General features: G+C 40.8%; 1 protein-coding gene across 5 annotated transcripts in view; it reads right to left on the reverse strand.

The window, feature by feature from the left end:
• Positions 1–20,470: 20,470 nt before the first annotated feature.
• INPP5K (inositol polyphosphate-5-phosphatase K) overlaps positions 20,471–27,776 on the reverse strand; it is a 129,860-nt gene continuing 122,554 nt past the window's right edge. For all 5 annotated transcript variants that reach the window (XM_029612979.1, XM_029612976.1, XM_029612978.1 and 2 more), the window contains 2 exons: positions 25,261–25,365; positions 20,471–22,820 (listed from right to left, as the gene is read on the reverse strand). In XM_029612979.1, the coding sequence (XP_029468839.1) occupies positions 22,731–22,820; positions 25,261–25,365 (195 nt within the window). In that variant the 3' untranslated portion in view covers positions 20,471–22,730. The remainder of the gene's footprint in view (positions 22,821–25,260; positions 25,366–27,776) is intronic.

A 27,776-nucleotide genomic window follows, 5' to 3' on the forward strand; every position in this document is an offset into this window, starting at 1 on the left:
TTTGTACTTAGAAGAATTTCACCTCTAATACTGTACCTTTCCCTTGAGTTTTGGAATCCTAAATGCATTACTCTGCATTAAATCTTAGCTGCCAGCCCTTAGACCATTCCTCAAGCTTTGCTAAATCCTGCATCATATTTTCCACACCTTCCTGGCTGTCTACCCTGTTGCAGATTTTGGTATCATTGGCAGAAGTCAAACCTTTCTCAACAAACCTTCTGTAATGTTGCTCATAAAAATGTTAAAAAGAGCCTGTGAGGTACATTGCTAGTAACACCCCAGTCCTCAGAGTAAACTCCATTTACCACTACCCTTTGTCGCCTCCTGCTCAGCTAGTTTCTAACCCAGTCAGTCACTTTAGGATCCATACCAAGGTGCACAATTTATTTATAATTCTTCTGGGCGGAACAGTATCAAAGGTCTTGCTGAAATCTAAGAACACTACATCTGGTGCAATCCCCTAATCCAACTCTCTAGTCACCCAATCAAAGAAATTGGTCAGATATAATTGACAAGATCTACCTCTGGTAAAGCTTGCTGCATTGAGATCTTTCAATCTATTGTTTTCCATAAACTGCACTATCCTCTGTTTTAGCAGTGATTTCATTAGTTTTCTCACCACAGAGGTCAGACTAACGGGCCTGTAGTTCCCATCCTCTTCCTTGCTTCCACTTTTATGAATAGGAACCACATCCACTCTTTTCCAGTCCTCCAGAACTTCTCCAGACTCTAAGGAAACATTGAAAAGGTCAGCCAGCAGAGCTGCCAAGAAATCTCTAAGTTCCCTTAGTGCCCTCAGATATATCCCATCCGGCCACATCTACTTTAAGTTTAGTTAGCTCCTCATAAACACACTGATCCATAAATCGATTGAGGTTTACCTCACTTCCAATCTTATTTGTGTTTGCTTTATGTAGTCCTGATCCAGGCCCTTCCACAGTGAACACCAAACAGAAATATTTAAGCAATTTTGCTTTTTCATCATCAGCCGCTACAAATCCTCCCCTTCACCCCCGAGTCTCACACTGCCACTTTTGCACTTCCATCTCTCACTAACATATCTAAAAAAGTCTTGCCTCCCCTTTTTAACATATTTACTATTTTTTCTTCCATTTAAATTTTTACATTCCAGACTTCTTTCCCAGCTTCTCTTAGCTTTTCCAGTTATTGTCGCCTGTTTTCTTCTTTCTGCATCTTTCTTTTTTCATCCTTACCTTTTCAGCTACTTCTTTAGAAAACCATAGTGGCCTCTTTCTCCACTTACCTTTATTTACTTTCCTAACAAAAAGGTTAGTTGCTCTTATACCATCTCCTTGTAGTTTTGCCCATAGTTTTTCTATAGCTCTTAGATTTTCCCATCCGGCTAACAACTTCTTGAATATTTCCCCATTTTAAGAAAGTTTATTTTTTCTTAAATCTAGGATCCTGGCTTTGGAATGAACCATCATCTCCAGCCCTCTAATACTGAACCACATCATTCGGTGATAATCAAATCCCAGGTGATTATCAACTACAACATTAGAGATATTGTCCCCATTGGTAAGCACCCTGCTTGGCGATCATCTTGCCTGACCATGGTGATGGTCTTGGGCATGTATCCTGCACTCAACCTGAAAAACAACTGTCATCTGCCCCATCCCATTCCACCTCTGGAACAGCTATTTTTCCCTTTAGAGAGCAAAAGGGAAGACAAGAGAGAAAAGAAAAGGGAAGAAGAAAAGGAAGCAGGAAGATAAAGCAAGAAAGGAATGATGAGAGCAAAAAGAAAGAAGAAGGGAAAGAGGAGATGATGGGGAGAAAATCTGAATAGGGTAAGCAAATGGTGAAACAATACAAGGAAGGGGAGGCGAGGGGAGGGGAGAGAACAGGAGAGAGAAGTTGGTAAAGAAATAAGAGCAGAAAGGGAAGAGCACAAGAGAGGAATGAAGCATAGGGAAAGTGATACAGGGAAGAAGAGGTGTGTAAAAATGAGGGTAGAAGAGAAGTAAAGGGAATATATAAAGCAGCAGCAAAAGGGAGGATAGAACAGGAGAGTGAAAGAGGAAGCAACAGAAGAATGGTGGGAGAAACTGAACAGGGCCGGAGGAACCACTAGGCAAGTTAGGCCTGTGCCTAGGGCGCCGAGACTTAGGGGGTGCCGTGGTAGGCAGCAGAATTTTGAAAGGGCAAAAAGTGCCCTTTCAAAATTCTGCCAGCCCCCGACTCACCTAGGTGGAGACCAAGTGCCGAGACTTAGGGGGCGCCGTGGCAGGCAGCCAGCTCCCGACTCGCCCTGCCTCCCTGCCAGTGCCACCCTCCTGACACCCCCCTAGTGGTCCAGCAGAGGTCCCGGGAGCGATCTGCCGCTCCAGGAGCCTCGGCTGCCACTAAGCAAAATGGCGCCGGTTACCGTTAGCCCCTACCATGTGACAGGCGCCAACCAATGGCACCAGTAGCCCCTGTCACATGGTAGGGGCTGAAGGCCACCGCCGCCATTTTGCTTAGTGGCAGCCGAGGCTCCAGGAGTGGCAGATCACTCCCGGGACCTCCGCTGGACCACTAGGGGGGTGTCGGGAGGGTGGTACTCAGGGGGAGGCAGGGCGAGTCGGGAGCTGGCTGCCTGCCGCGGAGCCCCCTAAGTCTCGGCGCCGATCTTCTTTCTGTGAGTGTGTGTGTATGTGAGAAAGGAATCTGCCAATTTAAAAAAATGAAATATGATAATACATATACCTCAACTTTTGAAAAGTTGGATGAAATTACTGAATTTTAAGCATCCATCTTCTGGAAAATAAAATTTAACTTAAAGTGGGTAGAGACAAATACTAAAGCAAAAAAAATTAAAGTATTTAAAATGTTCATCTCAGCAAAATCACAAATTTAAGATACTGATGCCAGGTGGGGTTTGGTTTTTTTTTTTTGAAGCATAATTTAAGCATGATGACTAGAATAGAATCTGAAATGGTTTTGCTTTTTTTTTAAGCCTTTGGAAAATGTATATTTTTAAATGACTAAGACTGGAATCTTCCCATTTAAAAGGGAAGCGGACTAAGGATGTCTTTCTGTTCCATATCTCCCACATGAATAATCATACGACTGATAGTTTGAAGAAAGACACTTGCTTTATTGCCTGAAAGCATACAGTGTGGGTGGCTGTCCCTTGGGAGGACAGAACTTGAAGGAAGGGTATCATTTCGCCTTCTGATAGGAATGTGGTTTTCTTATTTAACCATTGGGAGCATCACTTTAGTGAAAGTGAAAAATGCTGCAAGTCTGAAAGCAAGGTTCTTCTGTGAGAGTGTAATGTGTATGTGAGACAGGGAGGGGGCTTCGTGTATGTGAGACAGGGAGGGGGCTTCTGTATGTGTGTGTGGTGTGTATGTGAGACAGGGAGGGTGCTTCTGTATGTGTGTGTGGTGTATATGTGAGTCAGGGAGGGTGCTTCTGTATGTGTGTGGTGTATATGTGAGTCAGGGAGGGTGCTTGTGCTTGTGTCAATGTGTGTGTGCGAGAGAGATGGAGCATGTTTTTGGCTGGCTTGTGGCTGTGAGAGAGGGCATGTGTGTGATTGAGCCTGTTTGTAAGTGAGATAGAACATGTGTGTGATTGAGAGCTTGTGTGTAAGTGAAATAGAGCATATGTGTGATTGAAAGCCTGTGTATAAGTAAGAGAAAGCGAGAGCATTGTGTGATTGAGAGAGACTGGCCAGAGAAGTGACGTGTGTATGTGTGAGAAAGGCTGATCAGGGAGATGACTGGTGTGTGTGTGTGTGTGAGAGAGAGAGAGACTGGTTGGGGAGATGATTGGTGTGTGAGAGACAGAAACTGGTCCTGAGGGTGTGACTGGTGTGTGTGTGTGTGAGAGAGAGAGAAGAGACTAGTTGTGGTCCCTAAGGAAGAGGACTGTGAGGACAGCTTCAGCAGCTACTGCTGCTTCTGGTATGGCCTGCAAGGAAAAGGAGTAGGAGAACTGCTGGAGAGGGTAAGTAAAGGTGGCTTTTTAAGTTCATTTTTCTTGATTGACTACCATTTTAATTATTGGGTAGTATGTGATGTGTCTGCCATTTGAAATATTTTATTGGTGTTTGGTAAAGCTTTCAAAATTTGCATGAGTCTTTAATTATTGGATATTCTATTCATCAGCTGTTTTGAAATTATTTTATTTGTATGATTTTATAATTATGATTAATGATTTATATATCTTTATTTTATTGATTTATTTCACAAGGAATGGTAACATTTTTGTTTTTCCATTGTTACACTGTATAGAGTCTGGCGTGATGCATTTTACAGTTCAGTTTTTGTCTGCACATTTCTATTTATACTTTATGTGGCTTTATTCTGTATTTGGTGAGGGTTTGTGTTCTGCATGCAAAGACTGAGATGAAGCATTCTTTTAACATGTGGTTTCTCTGTAGGGATCTGTAGTAGCTTGGCCTGTTCTGTTTTCCTGATAGGAGGTGTATTGATATTTTAGATTCTGGTGTAATATTTTTGGTATTCTTTTTCATAGGTAGGGTTGTTATTCTTTGAGTGTTGGCAGATAGTACTGTTGATATGGGAGGACCATGCCAAAATATATCATAACTAGCCGTTAAGCCCGTAACAACGAGCTACATTAAAAAAAAATTTTCGGTCCATTTTCGAACACAGCACCCTTCTACACTTTTTCTCCCTCACTCCCCCTTCCCCTCGCTCATTCACTTCGGTCACTCATCCTCCTCCCCCTCGGTCACTCACCCCTTTCCTCCCCTCAGTCTTACTCACCCTCTGTCTCCCACTGCCTCCCTCCCCTCACCTCCCAGCGCCATTTTTGTTAACAGGCACGCTCCGCTCTGACTGACGTGCTCACCCATGCATGCGCGGTAGAGCTGCTCTCTACTGCGCATTTGTGGCACATCGGTCAGGGCTCCTTTATCTAGTAGATAGGTGTGATGCCATATGAATTCCAAGATGCAAAGTTTTCTTGTTGGCATCACAACAGTGCATGAAATTATCACAACAACTTGTATTTTAATTTTACCTCAGAATGTCATTTTTCATTTATTTTATTTTATTTAAAACAATTTATATACCGTTGTATGGAAAATCCGTCCCAACGGTTTACAACAATTCAAATTAATAAAAAAGCAACGAGGAAATATTAGAAGAGAGAAATTACAAAATATATTATTATAAAATATCTAAAAAACTACACTCTAAAAATATAAAAATTAACTAACATTAGGAATAAAATACTGGCATTTAAAAAGATTAAGAACAGAGAAAGATAAAAGATTAAGAATATAAAAGCCGATCACGAACTATCATTGCCAGGGATTCTTATAAGTCCTCTATTCATCTGTGTATGCTTGTCGGAATAACCAAGTTTTTAAGTCCTTCCGAAATTGTTTTACATCATGCTGTACTCTCAAGTCCAGTGGTAATTTATTCCAAAGCTTTGGACCTGCAATTGATATAGCACGCTCTCTCACTTCACACAAATGGGCTGATTTAATATTTGGAATTGTAAGAAGTCCCTTATTTGGATGATCTTAAATCGCGCTACGGTACATGCAATCTTATTGACGTGTTAAGCCAATCAGTTATTTCTCCATATAAAATTTTATGGATAATACAGAGTACCTTAAAAATTATCCTCTGTTCAATCGGTAACCAATGTAACTTTTTCAATACTGGAGTTATATGTTCCCTGTTTTTGGTACCTGTCAATATACGTGCTGCAGTATTCTGTAAAATCTGTAAGGGTCTGAGTCCGACCTTTGGTAGTCCAAGGAACATTGCATTGCAGTAGTCCAATCCTGTGAATATCATTGACTGTAATACTAGTCTAAAGTACTCTTGTGATAACAATGGTTTGAGTTGTTTCAACATCATTAACTTCCCGTATCCTTCCTTAACTATCTTAGAGATATGTTTTTGGCAATTAAATTCTGTGTTAATATGGAAGCCTACATTTCTTGTCACATTTTCAAATTTCATTTCCTTACTATCAGTGGTCAAACTTAGTTTTGGTTTCATGTAAAATATGTTATAAATGCATAATTTAAAATTGTGTATGGGGAGGGGGCGCCAGACTGTAAGGATTGCCTAGGGTGCCTAATACCCTTGCACCGGCCCTGACTGTGAAGGCAATGAAGAGAGGATGAGAAGGGCAACAAGAGGGGGAATTAGCAGAGGGAGTGTAAACAAAGAAACTGGGAAAAGACAGAAAAGTTAAGGAAGTTATGAAAGGAGAGAGAAGGAAAGGCAGGGCTGAGGCAGTGGCTAGAGGGAGGAATGAGATAGGGCAATGCAAGAAAAAGAGGAAGCAGGTGGCACAGCCCAGTCGACACGGGAAGAAGCCAGCCTGTTGTTGACCAGGAGCCTTGGTAAGTGGGCAGACAGCCCAAGTTTGGACTGCTGACTTCAGGAAGTCAGTGACCTACCACGCCAGAAAAACATTCATTGGCAAATATTGCAAGACAAAGTTAACAAGCAATGGTGCATGTTAGACCCATATAGAGAGGGTAATTTTACAACTGCCTATCATAGGGCAAACGTTTGCAGGTAGTTTTATCCACAGACTTTATCCCAAATTTTCAAAGCAGACTTATGCGCGGAAGTCCACTTTGAAAATCTGCAGGTTCACGTAGTACTCATGTGGACATACATAGGCAGTTACACTTATGAATATAAATGTATGCCCGTACTTTAAAAAATCAAAAGTATGAAGGCAAATCCTATCCCCCACCTCCCTCTGGAATGCCTCTTGGGCACACCTACCTTGCACAGGGAGGCTGTCTGTGTGCTTAAGACCAGATTTAATGTGCTTTAATCCTTTTGAAAATCAACCTCCTAAATTTAAAGACTAAAAAATGCACATATAATAAAACAGATATCCAGAAATAATTTGACTTAAACTAATTTTTAAAGTAATATAAAATTCAAAGTGACAAAATACCATTCTTTCATCATCTCTGCTGTGCTTCCTCTTCCTTGTTCTTTCCAACTCTTTTATTTTTCTCTCTATCTCCCTCTGACACTATTTTCTATCATTTCTCTCCATTCTGTTTGCTGCTCTCCTCTCCATCTCGCCACATCTTGTACTGTCGTGCACCATTCCTCCATACTACTATTTCTATAGCACTTTTTGCCTATGCGGGACCACAAACAAGTTATATTGGATGAAACACTTGCTCACTTAGACACCCGTAGCATCTGCAGTGACTCTGGCTCGCTCAGTGGAAGGATGTGGCACCAGCAGGGTTGAATCAGGGGAGACAGGCTGTTTCCCTATCTCGAGTCACTAAGCAGCAAGCGTCCCTGTCTCTCTGTTTTCCTCCATCGCCTCATCCCGCCATTCTGTTCCTCAGCCCCATTGCCTTTCCAATTCCTCAGCCTCCATCTTTACGCTTCCCACCTTCAATTTCCATATCATACTCGTCCTAATCCTCCATCTCCTTTCCTTCCATCTTAGCCTTCTCCTCCCCCCCCCCCCTCCAACTGCCCCAGCCTCTTCCATGGAACCACAAAAAGCAAAAGCAGACAAAATAGCATGGCACTATGGTGATAGTAATAAAAAAAAGCGTAAGCATTCACTGACTTCACGGGTGCCAGCCTCTCCGAGGCACACTTCCAGTTTTGAAAGAAGCACCGCAGGGAGGACAAGGCTGGCACTTTGCGGAGACTGGAAGTCATGAGTGCTCTTTATTCTCATTCCCGCAGTACTGCGCCTGCACTTCTAGGTCAGGAAGCAGAAGGGGTGGCGTATGGGCCCTGATCTCAAACATCCCACAGCACCAACCATGCAGGGAGACTGGGCTGGCAATTCAGGAGGCAGAGCAGGTAGTTTATGAATCTCCCAGATCTGGGCTGACTGGGAGGGAAAGAAAGTTTGCAGAGAGAGATGCAAGAATGTCTTGGAGTGAGGGATACAACAGAAGGGGATAATCAAACTGACAGCTTGTCCGTGCTCCAGAATCTCTTGCTGCAGCCCTCACAATGTGTTGCAATGGCACAGAAAGATGCACACCAGTGCCGCGGGCAGGAAAAGGCAGGGGGGCCATGCCACTGAGATGATGTGATGTGTGGAAAGAAAGTTAGCCAGAGAAACTTATCTGGCTTATTTTAGGACCGCTCTGTCAATCCTGAGGTTATCCAGCTGCCCCCCCATCCTGCTAAATAACTTTTCAGCTGGATAATCAGTAATCTGATTCGCTCAATACCAGTCAGTGTGGCAAGATTTTCAAATCCCACTGTTTGCTTAAGTCCAAATGTAGCCAGATAAATGGCATTGAATATGGACCTCCAAGTCTGAGATCCCGTTAGTCTATGTGTATGTTTTTAACCCCAGAAAAATGTGGGCAATCTTTGGATTCGATTTATCTGGATAAATGGTTTTTAAAAATTGCCCTCTGTTTATGTTCAGGTTTTACTGAAAATATTGTACAAGATAATTATACTCAGTAAAAGAAAGGACTTAAAAAGTATTTTGAGAAGTCTCATGATTAGTAAGAAGCAAATTAAGGTCCGTGAAGAAGTCTGGCAAGATATCTCAAGGATGGGGAAATTAGAAGACAGCAGATGCCAAGTTCTGGGCCCATACCCCTCATCCGCGGGTAGAAAGTTATATTCTCTAGCTTACTGCTTTCATATGGAAAAATACTTTTTCAGTCTGTATGCTAGTAAACAAGGCACGCCCAACTCTGACTTTCACATGCAGCCAAGGTGCCCTCAAGTGGTGTAGAATATGTATACAATATATTTTCTCCAGTATGCCCAACTAAATCAGGAAAATAAGGGTTAACAGAAAAACCCCAAACTACTAAAAAAAATAAATAAGGTGATCCCTTTTTATTGGATGAACTTGACTAGCTTTCAGGAACTGTTACTCCATTTCTCAATTCAGATTAGAATGAGCAAAAGATGGATAGTGTGAAGGGAAAGGGGGCTTGGGTTGATGGACACTGTCACCACGAGGTCTCTCACCCACCATCACATACAAGCTCCTTTGGATTGCTGTGTCCTAGATGCATGGCTCTGCACTTATTGGTATTGAATCCTAGCTGCCAAACCTTCAACCAATCCTCACGCTCTCTTAGATTAATTCTTATGCCCTCTACTCCTATAGGTGTGTCCACTCGGTTGCAGATCTTGATACCATCCACAAAAAGACAAACTTTACCTTCTAACCCCTCCACAATATCATTCACAAAGATGCTGAACAGAAAAGGTCCCAGAACCGACCCTTGAGGTACTCCATTTATCACTGTTCTCTCTTTAGAGTAAGTTCCATTTACCATTATACACTGTTATCTGTCAGTCAAACATTTAGAATCCATTCTACCATTTTGGGACCTACTTCCAAGCTTATTTTATTCATGAGCCTCCTTGTAAAACCAGATTGGCTTGGATCCTGAAATTCACTGATTCTAGAGGGTTAATTATCCTTTCCTTCAGTAGATTCTCCATTAATTTTCTTACAACCAAGGTAAGGCTAACTGGCCTGTTTCCAATATCTTCTCTGCTGCCACTTTTCTGAAGTGGGACTACAAAGTATATTTAATGTTATGAAATTGATTTTATATTTTGCATACTGTACTGCATATTTATTTTGTAATCTGCCTTGCACAAAAAAACATGGATAAGGTGAACTATCAAATATGAATAAATATGTATCAGTCCTATTTGACTCTAACACAGGATCAGACAGTTCACCAGACTGCAATGCTGAGTTCCTCATAAGAATATAAGAAGTTGACTTACTGAGTCAGACCAAGGGTCCATCAAGCCCAGCATCCTGTTTACAACAGTATTCAGGTTACAAGTAACTGGCAAGTACCCAAACATTAAATAGATTCCATGCTATTAATGCCAGTAATAAGGAGTGACTATTCCCTATTGATCAATATTTTATGGACTTCTCCAAACCTTTTATAAACCCAGCTACATTGACTGCCATAACTACATCCTCTGGCAATGAATTCCAGAGCTTAACTGGGCATTGAGTGAAAAAGAATTGGATATAGTAAGATAGTAATGACAGTAGATAAAGACCAAATGGTATTGTGATTCTAATAATGCTGGGTTTGGGAGAGAAGGAAACTGGATATATCAGGGGTTTCCATGACGGGATCCCAGACCTAGGCTGGAGGGGTCTGGTCCCACTCATTGGTTTCTTTATCTTTTGCTAATGAGCCACAAAGTCCAAATAGCCTTACTCCAGGAGTCCCGGCTCACAGGACCTGAACATCTGAAACTCTATAAGCAGTGGGTGGGTCAGGTCTTCTCATCTCAATCAGGGACCAAAAAGGCAGGAGTCGCCATTCTGATCGGACGTCAGGTGCCCTTTCAGGTTACTAAGACTATCGCCGAGCCCAACGGTAGATACCTTTTGATCTCTGGGCTACTATATGGTAGCCCATTGCTATTTATAACATATATGGGCCCAATAGCTATGGCCATTCATTTTTTGTGTAGGTACTCCAAATCCTGTCCCCACAGACCGCAGAAACCGTAATCCTGGGAGGCGACTTCAATCATATTATGGATCCCCAGGTGGATAGATCCTCTCACACCGCTGTGAATGCTGGTTCTCAATCCGTTAAGGGGCCCAAATACTTACATCATGGCCTAGACTTAGTGGATGTGTGGCGTCTGCTCCACCCGCAGGACCGAGACTACACCCATTTCCCGTGCGCACGGCTCCAGCTCTTTCATTGATTATTTTCTGGTAAAGCAGGGAGACTTTGGTAAAGTACTTAAAACTGAAATTTGCTCACTTGCGATCTTGGACCATGCATTACTGTGGATGGATATGGCAGGCCTGAGCCCCCCCATGTGATCCACCTATGGCGATTCCCTAAGCATCTTTATAACGACATGAATTTTTGGACCGATTGTGAAAAATTTGGGAAGAATTTTTAGACCAAAATAGTGAACACCAAGAATCCCCCATTTTGCTGTGGGAAACGGCGAAAGCTGTACTACGGGATGAGATCATCTCCTTTGTGAGTGCCCACAACCGCCTTTCCAATGACATAATACTTTTAGAAAAGCAGATAAGAGCAGCACATCGGGCGTATACAGCTCACCCGTCCAAGGCCACTAAAGATCATTACTTTATGGCACAAACTACACTCAATGAGCTTTTACACCAAAGGGCTAAGAAATCCCTAACATACTATAGAAGCAAATTTTTCCATTTTGGCAATAAAGCAGGCAAATTCCTGGCACAGCTCGTTAAGACACATAAAGGACAAAACTACATTACCAAAATGAAAGATGTTAGCGGAGAAGTAGTGAATTCCCCGGAAGCCATTGCCTTAATTTTTAGGAATTTTTACCAGACACTATATGCGGCTGAGGAGGTGGACGAAGATGCCATACCTAAGGGCCACTAAATTACCATGCCTGACTGAGACCTCAATGCTCCCATACACATCCAGGAAATCCAGAATGGAATTTGCCACTCTAAACTTTTAAAAGCCATTGCGCGCACCGAGCCCTGCGCCCACTGCCCGTTCCCTCCGCCTCCCCCCACCTTCCCCTCCCTAACCCCCCCTCCTCTGTTGCACAAGTTACGCCTGCTAGAGGCAGGTGTAACTTTGCACGCGCCGGGCCAGCTGCCCAGCGCCATGTTCCGGTCCGGAGGCCGCAACCACGCCCCGGAATGCCCCCGGGCCGAAACCACGCCCAGTGCACCGCCCACGGATGACACACCGATCGCATCATGCCCCACCAACACGCCCACCCCAAGAAAGCCCCGGGACTTACGCGCGTCCCGGGGCTTTGCGCGGGCCAGAAGCCTATGCAATATAGGCTTGGCGCGCACAGGGCCGTTTTAGAAGGGTTACACGCGTACCTTATGCGCTTAACCCTTTTAAAATCCGGCCCTTAGTCTTTCCGTGATGGCCTTATCTTCAAGTGCCCCTTTAACCCCTCAATCTTCTAATGGTCTATCCTACTCCTTCACATACTTCCTGTTTCAGATATATTTTTAAAAGTTTTTATTATATATTTTTGCCTCTACGGCCAACTTCTTTTAAAATTCTCTTTTAGCCTTTCTTATCAGTGTTTTACATTTAACTTGCCAATGCTTATGCTTTTTCTTATTTTCTTCAGATGGATCCTCCTTCCAATTTTTAAGGAAATGTTTTTGGATAAAATAGCCTCTTTCACTTCACCTTTTAACCAAGCCGGCAGGCGTTTGACTTTCCTTCCACCTTTCTTAATGTATGGCATACATCTGGACTATGCTTCTAAGGTGGTATTTTTAAACAATGTCCACCCTTGAGTATACTCTTAACCTTTGTAGCTGTACCTTTCATTTTTTCTATCTTCCTTCTTTTTATCAAAGTCTTCCTTTTGAAAGTTTAGTGCTAGAGCTGTAGAGTTAATGACCAGAAGGGGGACACAATAAGTAAGTCAAGACTTAATCATGTTATGATCACTATTGCCAAGCCACTGTCACCTCTCTTACCAAATCCTGTGCTCCTCTGAGAATTAGATTTATTTATTTAAATGTTTTTAATACCATCATTCCAAATGAAGACCACAATGGTTCAGAAAGTAAAATGTACATAATATACAAATAAAGTCAATATAATAAACAAAACATTCTAAAATAACTTTAATCAAAATAAAAACATTAAAAATCATGCAGTCATTCACATAATTTTCAATAATGAAAAAAGCATTCTTCAATAACTTTCTCATTTAAGATAGTAAGCATTCTTCAACTGTCAGATTTTAAATTCACATTTGAATTTTTTGCCATCACTCAAAATACGCAGTGCTTTAGGCATAGAGTTCCATAATTTAGGGCATACGATGGAAAAGGCACATAAGTGTGCACTCCAAATAGAGGTATTGTTAATAACCCTTTGTATTCAGATCTGAGTGATCATTGCATAATGTAAAAATATAAAGCTGCCCCAATCCAAACAGAGTCTTTTGAGTGAATAATTTAAAAAATCAGTGTGATAATTTTAAACTGAATTCAGGAGCTTATTGGTAACCAATGTAATGATATCAGAATCAGGGTAATATGGTCAAATTTTTTACAACCAGTTAGAACTCTTGCCGTTGCAGTCTATAACATTTGAAGTGATCTTAAAGTGTAAGCAGGGAGACCAAATAGAAGAGAACTACAATAATTTACATTTGAAAAGATTAATGTCTTTAACACAGTGTTGAAAAATCTTCAGAGGGATAGCCGTATTAGTCTGGTGTAGCGTATGCCATGTTTGAGGAAGCTGAACGCTGAGAGATTAGAGGCGGTGATATTTGGTGAGCTTTCACCCCTGATGAAGGATTGAATCTGAAACTTGGCCATGTTGGGAAGAGGAAACAGTGCGACCAAGTAATCTTAATAAGCGTCTACTAATATCAGCATCTACGTACAGCTAAGTAACACTCAAGAGACTTTGCATGTAAAATTGTGGGACTATTTCAATTGGATTTTTTATGGTTCCAATTTAGTGTGTTCAACATTTTTGACTTCACATTTGATTACACAAAAAAAAAGAGAGGGACGGTGGTATGTTCATGATTATAACTAGAATGAGGGTGACCTGGATGGTACTTGTATATGCATTATATGAAACTACCACTGTTCTCATTCGAAAAGTTTTGGAAATTTAGCTTTTTTTTAATTAATGGCTGCAAATTCACTTTAAAAAATGTTTATTATTTTAGTGATGTGTTCTTTAGAATTACTTGAGCATGAAGCAATGGATTTACACTTTAGCAAGGAGAAATCCCACATAATTGCCTACCAGCAAGAGAATTCCAGACCTTGTTTGTTCAACCATACCTTCATAATGCATCCCAAAGCTTGCAAACAGCCCTTCAGTACCAACATTTTCATACCTCTAGGCGAGGTGCTTGTATTCTGAACATGTCCCAAAATACAAAAGGCTGCTGACCATGGGAAAACGTCAGTAGTTATATTCGTGAAAAGTAACAGAATCTTATGCCAGAACGACTGAACAACAGTACAATCCCACAGGCAATGCAAGAGAGAAGCATTCGCCTTTTGACACTTTGGACACATGTCAGAGGAAGAGAGTTTGGCTTTAAAAGCTTAGGATGTCAGATTCTTATAATGGGCTTCCCTTAGTTGTTTTTTATTTTTATTATGATCATTAAAGTCTTAGATATAACAGGACTGATTTAATTTGCCATTGAAGTGACAATCTGATCCCAGGAAGAACAAACTTCAGGGTTACTATCCAATTTTAAATCATCAAGTACTACTATAAGTTTTTCTTTTAAATCGATGGGATTCAAAGACTTACGGTATGTAAAAGAAACTTTCTCTGGGTAAACATTAACTGCTTTGTTTAGAATGGAGATACTAGCACTAACCAGTTTATGGTCTGACCAAGGTATTGCAGAAGAGGTAATTTTTGAAGACATGGCATCTTTGTTAGCACATAATAAATCTAAAGTATGACCCTCTTTAAGAGTTGGTTCAAAAATATACTGTTGCCATCCAAGAACACTCATGGATTCTAAAAAAGATTCACAAGCATTTGATCTGGGCTATCTGCATATAAGTTACAATCACCAACAATAATAGTGGTTTCTGGATGTATTAACTGATTAGCAAAAAGTTCAATCAATGGTGAACTACTGCGTTCTAGCAAACCAGGACAACAGTAAACAGATATTGTAATTTATGGATAGTACCCTCAAAATGGGGGGCAATATTGAACTTCACAGGAGCAAGATTAAGCTCTCTCTTAAAAATAATCATTATTCCTCTACCTCTACATCCTAATCAAGGATAATAAATCACATCAAAGTTAGGATGTGAAATCTGGTTTACTAGAACTATCATTTTTCTTAAACTAAGTTTCAGTTAAACCACAAATTGAAGGCTTGTAATCTTCAAGTAAATCATTAAACTAAAGATATTTCCTTAGTAATAGATTGAGCATTCAATAGTAATAATGACATCAACATACAAGTGAAACAGAGTGAGACGCAGCAATAATCAGATATATCAGGTGTCTGTTTCTTATTCCTTCTTGCTGATGTAAGCTTGCCAGATCCCCATATTTCACTTGGTCCAGAACAGGCTGTATAAAGTTAACTGCAGATGTATTACTTTTTCTGAAAAGTATCCCAAGCAATGAATTTGTCTGAAATGGTTCCCTCTCTCATCAGTTCCTGAACCAATTGCTCCATGAAGCAGTAATTTATTCCATCCAGGAACTTTACCTTTCTAGCATGTCCTGATGTCATATTTACCCAGACAATATTGGGGTAATTGAAATTATTACTGCACTGCAAAATTGGTTAGCTTCCCTAGTTTCTCTTAACATTTCATTGTCCATTCGATCATTTTGGCCAAATGGACAGGGGTATATGTCTATCACTATAACACTATAATCTTCCCTAACACAAATTGGATTTCTGCCCATAAAAAGTCTACTGTGCATTTAGTCTCCTTCAAGATCTTTATCCTGTTGGACTCCATTCTATTCCAAATATAAAGAACCAACTCACCCCCAAGTTGATCCTCCCTATCATTGCAATATAATTTGTATCCTGATTTAGCACTGTCCCATTTGTTATCCTCTTTCCACCAGGTCTCTGAGATGCCAATAAAGTCTATGTCATCATTCACTGCTATACACTCTAACTTTCCCATCTTACTTCTTAGACTTCTGGTATTAGCATACAAACATTTCAAATTGTGTTTTTGTTTGTATTTACATTCTGCTTTTCAGTTGACAGGGATACATTGGAAATCTTTTAGCTCAGGTGAGGTTTTAATTATAGGCACTTGGAATACTTTTCTTATTATTGGAACCTCACTGTCGGGATGCCTTAACTAATGCTTCATTAGTATCCTTTGAAAATATCTCCCTCCGAACCATGTGCTGCTGAGCGACTGACTGCTTTCCCCTTTGTTCTAGTTTAAAAGCTGCTCTATCTCCTTTTTAAACCAGCAGCCTGGTTCCACCCTGGTTAAGGTGGAGCCCATCCCTTTGGAAAAGACTCCCCCTTCCCCAAAAGGTTCCCCAGTTCCTTACAAAACTGAATCCCTCTTCCTTACACCATCATCTCATTCATGCAATGAGATTCCGGAGCTCTGCCTGCCTCTGGGGACCTGCACGTGGAACAGGGAGCATTTCAGAGAATGCTACCTTGTACCATAATAGTCGCTGAATAGCCACACAAGGATATATCCTAGTCACTGCACAGCACTACCAATATCATGTTCTGCCTTTTGGTTTAGTGACAGCCCAAGAGTTTTTGCTTTTTCATTCTCCCCATTAATTTTGTTTCCCAATCAGTGTATAAATACACCTAGAGCATCTCTCATCATCCTTCTCTGGTTTGCCCAGCAGTTTCTTCCTGCTCCTTTCAGCTTCTAGTGAATTATTCTTAACCTTTAGGGATTGTTTTTTTTTCTTATATAAACAATGATTGTTTAATCATTAATTTTAGCTTTTTCTTTTGTTCAGTTAGAAGGGGAACATGACATGTCTGATATAGGAAATAGGGGCAAAAACAAGTGTAAACCCTTTACAGAGGCAGAGATAGCATTAAAAGTACTTACACAAATGAGAGTAGATAAGGAAATGGGACTGAATGGCATACAAGTCAGTATACTGAAAGCGCTAAAAAAGGCTGTCTACATTCCTAACAACTCTGTTCAACTTGTCTCTGGTGATAGGGAAGGTTCTGAGAAACTGGAGAACAGATGTAGTCCCCCGTGCCACAAAAGTGTGAATAAGGAAGCAGACAAGTATAAGCATGTCATTCTAACTTTGGCAGTAGGCAAAGCTATGTCAACACTATTAGGGGAAAAAGATAATGCAGCACCTTGAAACAAGCAGCTACAAGTTGCTGGCCCAGTGGCTTAGTGTCATGCAGATGATGTCCGTTTCATTCCTGGATTAGGTCTTCTTTACCTCGAGCCGGCAGAAGCAGGGTGAAGAGTCTCTGCCATCATTAAGGGCAACACCTAGTGGCTGGATTTAGAACCCTTGATAGAGGGGTCTGGAAGGACCCTGGTGCATGGTTCCCAACTACAGGGCCAGTGCTGCCCTGACCAATCTAGGAACACTTGGAGAGGGTGAGGTCTATTAAAATAGGGGGAAAACACCAGGGCGTTGTAAATGAAGGCTCATAGTGCCAAGATTCCAGCACTGGTTCCAAGAAAGGAGAACTATTGGACAAACCAAAACAAGTACTTTTTTTTTTATTTAGATTTGATTGCCACTTCACAGTCAGACTCTCAAAGCGAGTTCAACAAACATAAAAATAAGTAACATAACACAAATATATCAATAAATCATACAACAGTATAACTTGCTCTAACCTAAAGACAGTAAAACAGTGAAATCTTGCATAATTACAATAGCTAACTAGCTCCACAGTGAAAACACCTGTTCAAATAACCATGCTTCAATCTGTTTTCTAAAACTCAGGTAAGATGACTGGAACTGTAAATCCTGAGGGAGCAGAATTGGATGCTAGACTTGTTTTCACAAAAGGAAGGTCTTATCAAACAAACAAACAAACCTGATTAAGTTCTTTAATGAGATAACAAAAGCGGTAGATCAGGAGATTCAATGGATGTTGAATCTCTAGGCTGCAGTTTATGCTTTTGATAGTTTCACATAGAAGGCTGACAAGCAAGCCTAGCTGGTGTGGAAGGACAGAAAGAGCTTAACTGCTCAAGGAACTTGTTCAGGAACAGAGCGTGCTGATCTATAGTGTCCATTCAGAGGAAGGCAATTGGGATATATCAGGACTATGTTAGGACTGATTCTTTTCAGAGGGACCTGAGGGAAATATATGCTCATTTGCATGAGTTACAAATATATGTAACAGGGTAGACACACTAAAGGGTAGATTTTCAAAGGGATATACACGTAGGATACGCGCATACCCCCCGAAAACCTACCCCAAACCCCCTCTGCGCACGCCGAGTCTATTTTGCATAGGCTCGGCGGCGCGCACAAGCCCTGGGACGCGCGTAAGTCCCAGGGCTTGCATGGAGGGTCGTGTCGGGGGCGTTCCCGGAGTGACGTGGCGTTTTGGGGGCGTGTCGCCCGTGATGCGACGTTTAGGGGGCGGCGCCGCGGCCTCTGGACCAGCCCCTGGGACCGGAACATGGAGTGGGGCAGCCGGCCGGCACGCACAAAGTTACGCCTGCTTCCAGCAGGCGTAACTTTGCCGACAAAGGTGGGGGGGGGGTTTAGATAGGGCCGGGGGGGTGGAAGGAAAGTTCCCTCCGAGGCCGCTCCAATTTCGGAGCGGCCTCGGAGGGAACGGAGGCAGGCTGCGCGGCTCGGCGGCGCAGGCTGCCGATTTTGGGCAGCCTTGCGTGCGCCGCCCCCGGATTTTAATGGATACGCGCGGCTACACGCGTATCTATTAAAATCCTGCGTACTCTTGTTCGCGCCTGGTGTGCAAACAAAAGTACGCGCTCGCGCTAATTTATAAAATCCGGCCCTAAGAGAGGTGGACATAATCTATGGGGACTTCAAAAAACTGGAAAAATGATCACACATTTGGAATCATGCATCAATGAAAAAAAGTGTAAAGTCATGCAGATGGAAAAATCAGTTAACTATTTATCAATTAGAAGGTCAAAATCTAGCAACTGTTATATAAGAAAGAGACCCTGAAGTAACCTTTTCAGGGGACCTGAGCTTTAACAGTCTTATATAATAAAGTAATAGGAAAAACTAAGAGTATGCTCAAGTGGAAAAGTAGAGGTATTGTAGGCATGAAAAAGGAGGAAATTATGATCCAGGAAATTACAGACCAGTGAGTCTGACGTCTGTGCCAGGCAGAATGGTTGAAATTTTCATAAAGAACAAAACTGCTGAACATATAGAAAGGCATAGTTTAATGGGAAATAGAAAACATAGATTTAACCAAGGGAAGTCTAGCCTCACAAATTTGCTACAGTTTTTTGAGAGCGTAAAACATGTGGCTAAAGGTGAGCCAGTTGATATGGTGTATTTAGATTTCCAGAAAGCATTTGACAAAGTTCCTCATGAGAGACTTCTTAGGAAATTAAGAAGTCATGGGATAGGCGGCAGTGTCCTATTATGGACCGTCAACTGGTTAAAAGATAGAAAACAGAGAGTAGGGCTAAATGGTAAATTTTCCCAGTGGAGAAAGGTGAATAGTGGAGAGTCCCAGGGATCTGTCTGGGGCCACTGGGTTTTTAAAAATATATTTACAAACAACCTGGAAATGGGAAAAACAAGTGAGGTGATCAAATTTGCCAATGACACAGAATTACTCAAAGTTGTCAAATCACAAGAGGACTGTGAGAAATTGCAAGAGGACCTTGCAAAACTGGGAGACCGGGCATGCAAATGGCAAATGAAATTTAATGTGGACAAGTGCAAAGTGATGCACTTAGGGACGAGTAACCCAAATTATAGCTACACAATGCAAGGTTCCACATCAGGAAAAGGATCTAGGTGTTATCATTGAAAATACATTGAAATCTTCTGCTCAGTGTGCAGCAGCAGCAGCAGCCAAAAAAGCAAATAGAATGCTAGGGATTATTAGGAAAGGAATGTTCTTATTTATATTTTATTTTGATTTTAACTATTAGTTTTATTGTAAAACTTGTTTTATTTTATTTTTATGTACTTTAAATTTAATTTATACTGAAAGATGTATTTATATTCTTAACTATGTAAAGAGTTGGGAAAGTTTTTACTAAACGACGGTCTGGAAAACCTGGTAAATAAATAAATTAAATAAAACAGAGAATATCATAATGCCTCTGTATCGCTCAATGGTGTATGTCATCTTGAGTACTGTGTGCAGTTCTGGTCACCTCATCTCAAGAGATATAGCAGAATTAGAAAAAGTACAGAGAAGAGGGAGCAAAATGATAAAGGGGATGGAACGATTCCTCTATGAAGAAAGGCTAAAGAGGTTAGGACCCTTTAGCTTGGAGAACAGACAGCTGAGGGGAGATATGATAGATCTATAAAATAATGAGTGGAATAGAACGAGTCAACATTAATCAGTTGTTTACTCTTTTGAAAAGTACAAAGACCAGGGAATACACAATGAAGTTACTGGGTAATACATTTAAAACTAATAAGAGAAATATTTTTTTACTCAACACAATTAAGCTCTGTGATTCATTGCCAGAGGATGTGGTGAAAGCTATTAATATAGCTGCATTTATAAAAGGTATGGACAAGTTCCTGGAGGAAAAGGCCATTAACCATTATTAAGGTGGAGTTGCATAAATCCACTGCTTATTCTTGGGATAAGTAGCTTGGAATCTGTCTACCCCTTGGGATCCTCCAGGTACTTGTAACCTGGCTTGGTCACTGTTGGAAACAGGATTCTGGGCTTGATGGCCCCTTGGTCTTACCCAGTATGGCAAGCCTTATGCTCTTATGTCACTAGCGACACCCCAACCTTGAGTACTGTACTCACTTCTGGAGGCCGCACCTTCATACATACATGAACAAGCGATTTGGAGACAGGCTACCAAAATGATATGGGGCTTGCAACACAAACCCTACACTCAAAATGTCTTCACTATAACAGGTTCTGCTATGGATTTTTTTTTTTGGCTTCACTTATATTTATTGACTCAATTGCAGCCCATCATTTGAGATATTTTATCATCTTCAGCTCACTTTACACTCTTCTGTTTAAAATATGTTGTTTTTGCTCCATCATCACTGTTCAGTAACACAACTTTCTGGTACTTCATTTGTTTCATTTGTAGATATTGCACTATATTCCTTGCATCTTTATTTTAGCATTATTAATCTCGAGACAGGTCTTAAACTGATTTATTTTTGATCTTATGTATTAATGTTATATTATGATTAATTGTTGTTTAACTATGAATGTCTATTGTAAACCACTTGGATATAGATAGGTGGTATATACATTTTTAAATAAATAAATGAATGAATGAAACATCAAGTCTTCACATCCTTGACTTTTCTTTGCTTTTAGTTTTACGATTTTTGTGTATATGCACGTTTATTTTATTTTCAATTATTTAAAGCATGTTTGCCTTTCTTGATTTTTTATTTTTCCACAATTGCCCATAAAATGTGGTAAGCAAAATCAACATTGCTTAATATATTTATTGTTTGCTATAATTGAGCAGTTGGCTTTGTGTTTCTATATAATTAATTTTGTATTATATTTATTGTTTTTTTTCTTTGTGCATTAACAGTATTGTTTATGATCTTTTTGCATTTGCTTTTTAGGTGTTTTCTGAATAAAACATCTCATGTACTGGACAAGTCTGTACATCTGGGTCTTTGACCTCCCCTTGGTACAGTACTCTAGTGTCTGCTGCATAGGGGCGCTTTGCCAGTGACAGTGACAGCAACCAGAGACCTGGAGCCTTTGCTCGGCCACAAGCGTCTGACCAACCCAGGATTGCTGACACCAGTGGGTGCTCTGGCAGTAACAAGGAAGCAACAGCAGCCAGAGCTCTAGAGATGACGCTCAGCCACAAATGCCTAGGCAACCTGGCAGCACAGCTGCCAAAGGGCACTGTTGCAAATAAAAGAATCACGTGCAGCCACAGTCCCAAGGCCCATGCCCAGAGTCATGAAGCTGGCCTGTTAAGAGGGGTGGTCACATCACACAAGATGCAATGCTGGCTGGCAGAAAGAATAGATTCCCTTGATACACCCCACTGGCACTACAGTCTTTCCAATTTGTTTCTGATGTGAGCATTTTGATGCTCTTTTTTTTTTTTAATTTTTTTTTTAATTTTAGTGTCTTATAAAGCACAAGTAACTATTTAGTCAATCAAATTGCTAAAGTGGCTTCACACCTTTTGCCTGAATTTTAGTACAGCATCTGCAGACATAGTTGGGCCACTGTGGACTTACACCGTGGGCTGTAAAACCATCTTTCCCCACAAGAAATCTTTTACACAAAAAAACAAAAAAAAAACCAACTTACTAGAAAGTACCCACAAACATACAATTTGCAGTTGCTATATAATAAGTTAATATGCGCTGTTGACCATATCTCATCATAGAAGAGGAAGTACATTCATAATAAGGAACGACGCCAACAGAACACATTAACTTAAAAGAAAGCATGCTGAAGAGTGCTGGAAGTGTCTAGCAGTGAGCATTAGGAGGGTGCTGGAGTGCCCAGCACTGTGCACTAGGTCAACAGTAAAGTGCACTAGCAATCAATAAATAACCAAAACTGATGCTGTGCAAGTCAAATGAAAATATTTATACCTAATAAGTTAAGCATGTGTACTTCACTAATTTTACATAATAGAAAGCTTATAGAATTTGAAAACATTTTTAAAAAGTGAGTTTATATTACAATTAACCGTTAACACTTGCTAAAATATTTAAAATATTTGCTGCTACCAACAGAATATATATATATATATATATATATATATATATATATATATATATATATATATATATATAGCACTGTCACACTGCATCTGGTGTGGAAGGATAGTGAGGCTTTCTGACACATAAAAAAGAAATAAAAATGGATGTCATGGTTGGATGAATCAGAACCACACAAAACTCCCATCACTACAAGTCTCCGTTTATGCACCAGTCTTAAAAAACTCTCCCTTCATCAAAAATTAAATGATTTTCTACATAGAGCCTAAAAAAATAACACCTTCTGAATATTCCAGTCATCTTTTTGTCACTGTCTTATAAAATAAAGAGAAAGCATTACAAATATCAGGTCCTAAGAGGCAGGACAGTTCTTGCTTCTTAACCAGCACTGGGAAATAATTCATCACGACCCCACCAAACTGTCGAGCCCACCAGTCACATTAAGATTTTTTAGTAGGACTTCCTTCTTCTCCAAAGGCTGACCTGGCTTAAGCTAAAGGAAAAAGGAAAATAGTTAAAAATGCACTCAGTATTTTACTATCATTTAAACAGCACTGTGTAGCATTCTTTGACTAGTCACTTGGAGGCAGATATTCAGAAACCATTTAGATGGATAACTGAAAGTGTTATGCGGCTAGAATTTAGTCGCAAAATTTAGGGGCGGTCCGGGGTGGGCGGGAGGTGTTTCAGGGCGGTTGCACCTAGGGCTGTCCTAAAGTTTGCTGGATATACTTAGCCAGCTAGCTTTAAGATAGCTGGGTATGTTCAGTAGTGCAGCTGCACCACTGAATATCCCAGATAAGTTGGCCAGAAAGGTAGATCCGGCTAACTTAACTAGCTGCTCTGCGGCTGAATATGGACCCCTACAAAGTATACAAATACATCTTACATTTTGTAAAGAAAATAAACTGGATTTTCTTCTGGTAGCCACAATACAATTATTGTCTATAGTTGGCTTTATTTGGAGCCAGAGGGCCAGACATACAAAGCATTTTCCCCATAAAAATAAGAACGTAAGTGCCATGCTGTTTCAGAGCAAAGGACCATGAAGCACAGCATTTTGTCTCACACAGTGACTAACCTCTAAAAGTAGATTTACATTTTTGCTGCTCACGCCCTCTGTAAAATGGTCACCTGGTTAATTTGTGGGGGAATGGCCTGGAATGCATTTCGGGCACTTTTTTTTCAGGCTTAAGAGGCAGAACAGAAGGGGTGTTCTGCTCCGGCCTCTCTCCTCCAGGCAGTCTACTGTGAAGAGAGAGGGAGCACACAAAGAAGAGAACAGCCACTCTGCTCCCTAATCCATCCCCTCCCCTCTCCTCCTGTATTTCTGGGAACAGAAGGGGAAGGGGTGATACTGAAGATGATACTGTAGATCAAAGAACAGACACAAAAAAGGAGCTTGAATTAGCACAAATTTGGAGCCTGAAAGCAGTAATGCCAACTGTCAAGGCATCAACCCTGGACTTGATTTCGGGAAGAACAACCCAGAATGGCATTGTGCCATCTTTTTTCTGGGACCAGAGCCAGAGTACATCAGTTCTGGCTCCCCTGAGGAAATAGTCCCGAGCCAGTAGTTGCATGCATTATCTATGGCCTCCTAGCCCTTGAAGGAAGCAGAGAAGGATAGAGTGTTGGAGTTACTTACCCTGAGACAAGGGCAGCCCCGAAGCTCTGATTAGGGTATGAGAGAGAGAGCGAGTGAGAGAGAGTGAGATCACACCCGGCCCTGGTCCCTCCCCTTTGCACAGGTCACATCTGGCCCTGGTCCTACTCAGCTCACTCCTCTCCACGGTTCTACTTTCATTCTTACATGAACCTACCCACACCCTTAAACCCACATATGCTAGTTGCCTTGATCACATCCTTCAGCAAAATGCTTTCTCCAACGGGTTTTAAATCTTATGCCTGTTATCTTAAAGGAATAACTCCTAGTCCTATTTACCTGTTCTAGTCTACTCATGATTTTGTAGACCTCATTCATCTCTTTTCCGAGCTGAAGAGCCCTACGCTGCTTAGCCTTTCTTCATAGGGGAGCTGCTCCAACCCCTTAACCATTTTTGTAGACCTTCTCTGTAGCTTTTCTAACTGTGCTCTATCCTTTTTGAAATGGGGTGACCAGAACAGCACACAATACGCAAGGTGCGTCTACACCACTGATCTACACAGAGGCATTATGATGTTCTCTGTTTTATTCTCCAACCTTTTCTAAACAATTCCTAGCATTCTGTTTGCTTTTTGGCTGCTGCTGCACATTGAGCTGAGGATTTCGACATACTGTCAACAATGAATCCTAGATCCTATTCAGGGGTGGCTGCTCCTAATGTGGGACTCTCATCATTGTGTATCGAAAAATTATGGTTATTTTGACCTAGATTCGTACTTTACACTTATCCATATTAAATTTCATCTGCCATTTAGATGCCTAGTCTCCCAAGGTCCTTGTGTAGTTCCCTCACAATCTGTCTGTTTTGTGTCATTTGCAAATCTGATCACTTCACTTGTCACACCCTATAAAAAAAAAAAAAAAGCCCTTGATATGCCAAGTCAGTGATGTCCTATAGCTAGTAGTAATGGCAGAACCTGCTGCTGTATTGCCCAGCATGTGTGCCCTACTCTCCAGTCTGCACTGTTTGGCAATCATACTGTGTGTCATGATCTGCAGAATGCTTGAAAATTTTAGCCCATGAGCTAATTTGTTCCAGAAAAAAAAAATCTATAGGTCAATTTCATTCATATACCTTTATCCTTCACCTCCAGTATCAAAAGGAGTGCGTTGTATCCTGAATCTATCAAATGCAACCAGCTCCATGCCTTCCAAGAACTATTCTCTCAGAATTTGGAGTGCTGTTACCTATTTGGTGAGCAACAATTTGAAAAACCTCTCATGATGCTATCCATTTTCTATCAAAAGGATGAAAGAACTATTTTACCTGGAAAGGCTGGCTAATACCAGTGAGTGTTTGCTTATTGTGGCAATAATAACAAAGAACAAATTCTCCACCGTCCTGAGGGATGTCATCAACATTAATGTAAACCTGTAAATTTAATGAAAAAGAAGGACATCGAATCATACTGAAAACCTTCTCAGATAGAATGTACAATACAGAGAGGACAACTTTCAAAGTCATTAATCTGGGTTAAAAAAAAAGTGGTTTATCCATGGAAACTCTCAGATGTCTGAAAACTGCCTGCTCTCAATGTGACTAAAAGCACATTTGTAATCCATTTGTAATCTCTGCACATTATTGTCAATAAAAGAAGTACTCTCAGAAAATGCAGTTGCAAATGTCACTTTGCAGGTAAAAGTGTCCCACAGACTGTGTCCAGATGCAGACACTTTAAATGCCTCAAACTATAACATCTGTATTTTAATGGTAATTTCATAAATAAGGCAGTGACAGTCAACTGTTGGAGTTAACAGAAAGGAAATAAACATTAATAAAAATTACTGTTCCATTTCCAACTCTAACAGTCATTAATGCAGGGATGTGCTTCAGCAATATCTCATAGGCTTCAGTCAATAGCAACATGAAGAGCCCTTCCCCCATCTGTCAAGACCTGTTTGTTTTGTAAAAGTAGAGCTAGAACTCCATGTAGCTGGCTTTACATATTTCCTCTATACACACATGAACGTTTTCTGCAAATGAAGTGGATACTGCTTTACTGGAATTTGTTCTCAGAGTTGCTAAATTATGATTACTGTGGCAGCTGAGGTGAGGCTGAATAATAACGTAGATCTCCTACTGATAAACCATTTTACTTCGCAAATATGCAAGTAAGCCTCCCGTAGATTCAGAGAACAATGCCTGCAGTCTCTGAAACAATGTTTTCAGAGACCATTTTGATGTAGAAAATGGTCAAAATTTTTAACCTCTTCAGACCTAGAATAGGACAATGAAATAATTTTAAAGCATCTCGGAAAACATCTCTTCTTGAGGCACAGTCATTATAGGATATATTGTTTGTAAATGTTGTAATGTCTCCATTAGAACAGTAATTCTGGATCTTTCTTTTAGAACAGTCAAGCTGATAAAGAACTTTCCAGGAAGATGTTGGAATACAGAGGTAATATTCATCTTCAGTATCCAAGACTTATTTGAAATTGAATGAGTTGAAGTAGTTTAAAATTTCTGAAGTCTTTTTCCCTTTTTTCTGAGAGATGTCTCTTGTCAAGGACTCTTTCTTTGATTTGCTATCTTAAGATCTTCCCTAGCCTTCGAGAACACCACCTGGAAAGAACTGGTTTGAGATGAACTGAGCACTTCTGAATGAACAAAAATTTAAACTAAAAATGCTTGCCTGGGAGTCTGAAGATGGACTATCCATTCTTATTTTGTCTTGAGAGAAGGAGGCTTTCCTACATGTATCTTCATTTTGACAATTCTGCCTAGCAGAGTCTGGCCCTTACAGGAAGAGTCTGTGGCCTAGATTTTAAGCCATATTCCTGATCTGGCTAATACCGTACAAGATATGCCTCTGCAGACAATATCATTTCATTTGCTGCATCTGTGATAAATGTTGGTGCCCTAGACAGGCTTTTCATATTCCTATCTGAAGAAAGCATTTTTCCAACAAAAAAAAAGTTCAGCCATGAGAGAGAGAGAGTCAGCAGTAATATAAGGAACTATTTCATCACAAAAATTGTGGAGGAGACATGAAATAGCCTGAGATTGCAACAGAAAGAGAAGAGGCAAACTAGATGAGCCTTGTCGTCTTTCTCTGCCAAGATAATTCTATGCTTCATGAGTCTTTTCCAGATTCAGCATCTATCTGATCATAATTCTGGAGAAGCAAGCACCAAGATCGATAAACTCTAAAATAAAACCTTTTTAAGGATATGTCCATACATTTATCTATAGTATTTTTCCGTGTCCGGTTGTGTTCGAAGCCTCTTACTACCCTTGTCCGCCCTTTGCCAGTGGGGTGCTGCATCTGTCTGCTGAGTTGCCGGCGCCATTTTGGGAGCTTGAAAGGAAACGGGCAATTGTGCTTTGGTGAAGGTCTCAACTGCCTCTGCCATGGTTGTAATCCGGTATGAAACGCCTTGTACTTGAAAAAAGTCAATCCAAATGGGTAGGTCCAGCGGTATTTTATGTCCTTCGCCATTAAGTTAGCAGTGACCTCTTGAAGGTCATAATGTTTCTTGAGTGTAACTGGTAAGAGGTCCTGGTAGATAGACTAACTGTGATTACGCCAAGTTATGTCTTTCATCTATCTGGTGATAGCGTAAATTTGTTCTTTTTGGGGGAAACTGGTGAAACATAATACTATGTCCCTTGAATGCTGATCTCTTCTTGGGCCGAGGGCACGATGTGCCCGATCAAATCGCACCTCTGGTGTAGTGGGAGCTGATTCAGAGAGAGATGTGCTGCCCTGCGACAGTAAGAATGTGCATATTTGAGTAGCCACCTCATGTACCTCAGCAAATTCAGGGGTTTCCGGGACA

The sequence above is a fragment of the Rhinatrema bivittatum genome, chromosome 8, assembly GCF_901001135.1.
Source record: "Rhinatrema bivittatum chromosome 8, aRhiBiv1.1, whole genome shotgun sequence".
Lineage (NCBI taxonomy): Eukaryota > Metazoa > Chordata > Amphibia > Gymnophiona > Rhinatrematidae > Rhinatrema > Rhinatrema bivittatum.